Raw genomic sequence first — 3,029 nt, 5'->3', positions numbered from 1 at the left:
TATCATCCAAAGAAGCAAATTTAAAAAGAACTTCATCTGAAGAATGATGAGCGTGACCATACCAAATGGAGTATAGTAAGATTAACGTTACATGAGTACATAATTTTGTCTGTTGTGACAGTCATAGGAAATTGCCCTTGCAAAATCTAAAAGGTGGTGGCTCATCATATATATAATGCTATATGATATGAATAGACAATTAATTGGGTACCTTCCCATGCAACTTCCACGAAACTAGTCCCATGATATAACTCCTATTATCCATCAACTATTTTTATCCTCTTTCTGTTCCTTCCTTCGTCTGCTTCTCTTTCCCACTCTTTCCTCCAAAATTTCCTCATTATTTTTTTTTAAAAAAATTCCCTCTTCTTATGTATATATATTTATATATATATATATAAACCATGTTGAGTCCTCTATTCTTCATCAATTCATCCTCCTATACACTAACAAAATATCAATCTATTTGTATTATTAATTAACAAAATGGCTGGATTGGGACGTGACATTGTGTTCGAGGATTTCTTCCCATCGATGGTGGAGAAACTCGGTTCAGAAGGGTTCCTGAAGGAGCTACAGAATGGTTTTCGAGTGCTGATGGATGAGGAGAGGGAGGTGATCACGTTCGATAGCTTGAAGAGGAATTCAGCATTGTTAGGGTTGGAAGGAATGAGTGATGATGAACTAATGTGCATGTTGAGGGAAGGGGATATGGATGGAGATGGTTGCTTGAATGAGAAGGAATTTTGTGTGCTGATGGTAAGGTTGAGCCCTGATTTGATGGACAAATCAAGAATGTGGTTGGCTCGGAGTGTTGAAAATGTGTTTTAATTTTGGACTAGGAGTATTATTGTTAGGCTATGCTAGCTAGGCCCTATTGTACTACTATAATGTTATTTTTTCCCCTACGTGTCTGTCTCTAGTTTATTACTGGAGTTGATTGCTATGGTTCTTTTGTTTTTTGTCATCGTTAATGTCTTTTCTTCAGAATTCAATGAATTTTTGGTTGTTACTCTCGTCTACCCATTTTATATCCCGATGTTTAACTTAGTTTTCAATATGTGGCGTTTACATTTACTTATTTGATAATTATTTAATGATAATATATCCGTTTTTATCCTTATTGGATCTCACTCAACAAGAAAAGATAATTAAAAAAAAAATATTAAAGTGACATCATAAATAAGGGTAATTTAGTAAACGTACATAACAAAGTCTTCTCTTATTTCAAACTTTGTGTAAAGTTAAATTAAACCGCATAAATTGGGATGGAGGGAGTATAAAATACCAAAATTACCTCTACCATCAACTACGGGTGGAGCTATAGTGTTTTAGTTTCTGGTTCAGTATAACCAGTAATGTTAGTTAAAATTATGTATTTATGTTAAAATAATTTATTTAATATGTATAAATAAATTATTGAGAACCTAGTAAGCTGCCTCCACCATCAGTGATCACATGTTATTTCAAATTCTCTAATTTCCTCATAAAAATCTGAACTTTTTTGTTAGATGAATCCAAATAGTTGTTTGTCATTAAATATACAATGAAGTAGTTTATGAAAATACATGTGACAACTTCTTACAAAATATACTATTGAAAAATTGAAGTGTATCAATATAATGTGGGATGTGTTAGGATTTGCGTTACGTCAACTATTTGCTAAAAAAATGGTTCTTCATGTCCAAAGGCTCAGTAATTAATGGGCCCAGTTGGATGGCAACTAAACAATTTTCTTCAATAATTACAAAAAGGTGGCACTTGTGACTCTGACTCTTCGTGATCGATATAAGTACTCTACTGAAAACAGAACAATCAATTGTTGATGTGAAGTGTGAACCCTCTTAAGATATTTACTGTGAAAAATGACTCCAAATATGATAACATAACTCCTCTTGTAGTAGGCAATGTTTCGGTTTTTGAAAGTCACGATTAATTTTTAAAATTAAATTAGATTAGATTAATTTAATATTTTAAAATTAAAATTTAAATATTCAAAAATTATATGAAAAGTACTATAAGTTGCAACTTTTCTTTTTTCAGTATAATTAATAAATACATCTTAAAATATTAATCAAAATTTATATCGTTTGACTTTTTTTAAAAAAAATATGTCAATTATTTTAAGACGGAGGGAGTACAATACAATTGTAATGGAAACTTCAATTATTTTAATGGTATTAGTAGTAAATTTTATTGATGTACTTTGTTAAAAGAGTTTACAGTGTGAAAAATTTAATATGTATGTTAATGTAGTTTCAAATGATAGCGTAAAAAAAGAATCCAAGGTACCAACATATGTTGAGAGTGATCATTAGTTTTTTTTTTTTTTTTGGTGATAAAATGACGATATTAATTAATTAAGCATAGTTGCAAAAGTTGTCTGAATTAGTAGCCACATCACGGCATACTAGGCGACTAGAGTCAATATTAATTGCTCTTAGATATGTAGTTCCTTCCGAATCCCATTGGACTACATGGGATAGGTGGGATGGGGGGCTTGACAAAATAAAAGGCACATTTGCTCCATGATTGATTGTCCCATTTTTGTTAGTCCATCAGCAACTTGATTTTGTTCCCTAAAGATATGGGATGGTAGAGACGTTTGGATTGCCTATATCAATGACCTGCACTCATGTAGCAAATTATGATAATGTGAGTCTTCAACTTGTAACATGTGTATCATAGTTAGTGAATCAACATTGATAATAATAGGCTTAATGTTGTTGTTGATTGCAATCAGGAGTCCACGTCTGAGAGCCATGATTTCTGCTTGAATAGGGGTAGCTTTAGCAATCCCTTCATAGAACCCGATGACCCACTTCCCCTCATGGTCTCTAATCACTCCTCCTAAATCTGCGTTGCCACTCTTTCCTCTACAAGAGCCATCACTGTTAAGTTTAAAACATCGATGGGAGAGGCTCCCATTTGAGGGAAATGGTGGTCCTGTCTTTCTGAGGCTTCTATTTTTTTATGAGCAGGTTATACTCAATTATATGATTGATGGTCATTTGGACACTGATGGCTTC

At 32.8% G+C, this 3,029-nt stretch overlaps 1 protein-coding gene across 1 annotated transcript; it reads left to right on the top strand.

Moving 5' to 3' along the window:
* Positions 1–227: 227 nt before the first annotated feature.
* LOC107861248 (calcium-binding protein KRP1) lies at positions 228–1,012 on the top strand. Its single transcript, XM_016706598.2, has one exon. It carries the CDS (start codon positions 487–489, stop codon positions 829–831), a length of 345 nt encoding a protein of 114 aa, XP_016562084.1. The 5' UTR covers positions 228–486; the 3' UTR covers positions 832–1,012.
* Positions 1,013–3,029: the final 2,017 nt, after the last annotated feature.

The sequence above is a fragment of the Capsicum annuum genome, chromosome 2 (assembly GCF_002878395.1).
Source record: "Capsicum annuum cultivar UCD-10X-F1 chromosome 2, UCD10Xv1.1, whole genome shotgun sequence".
NCBI classification, from domain to species: domain Eukaryota; kingdom Viridiplantae; phylum Streptophyta; class Magnoliopsida; order Solanales; family Solanaceae; genus Capsicum; species Capsicum annuum.
Note: the sequence above shows the minus strand (reverse complement) of the source record. Positions and strands in the feature narration are given on the sequence as shown.

What these genes read in the sequence shown, in the direction of transcription:
- LOC107861248 (XM_016706598.2), top strand. Translation starts at nt 487, where the DNA reads ATGGCTGGATTGGGACGTGACATTGTGTTCGAGGATTTCTTCCCATCG.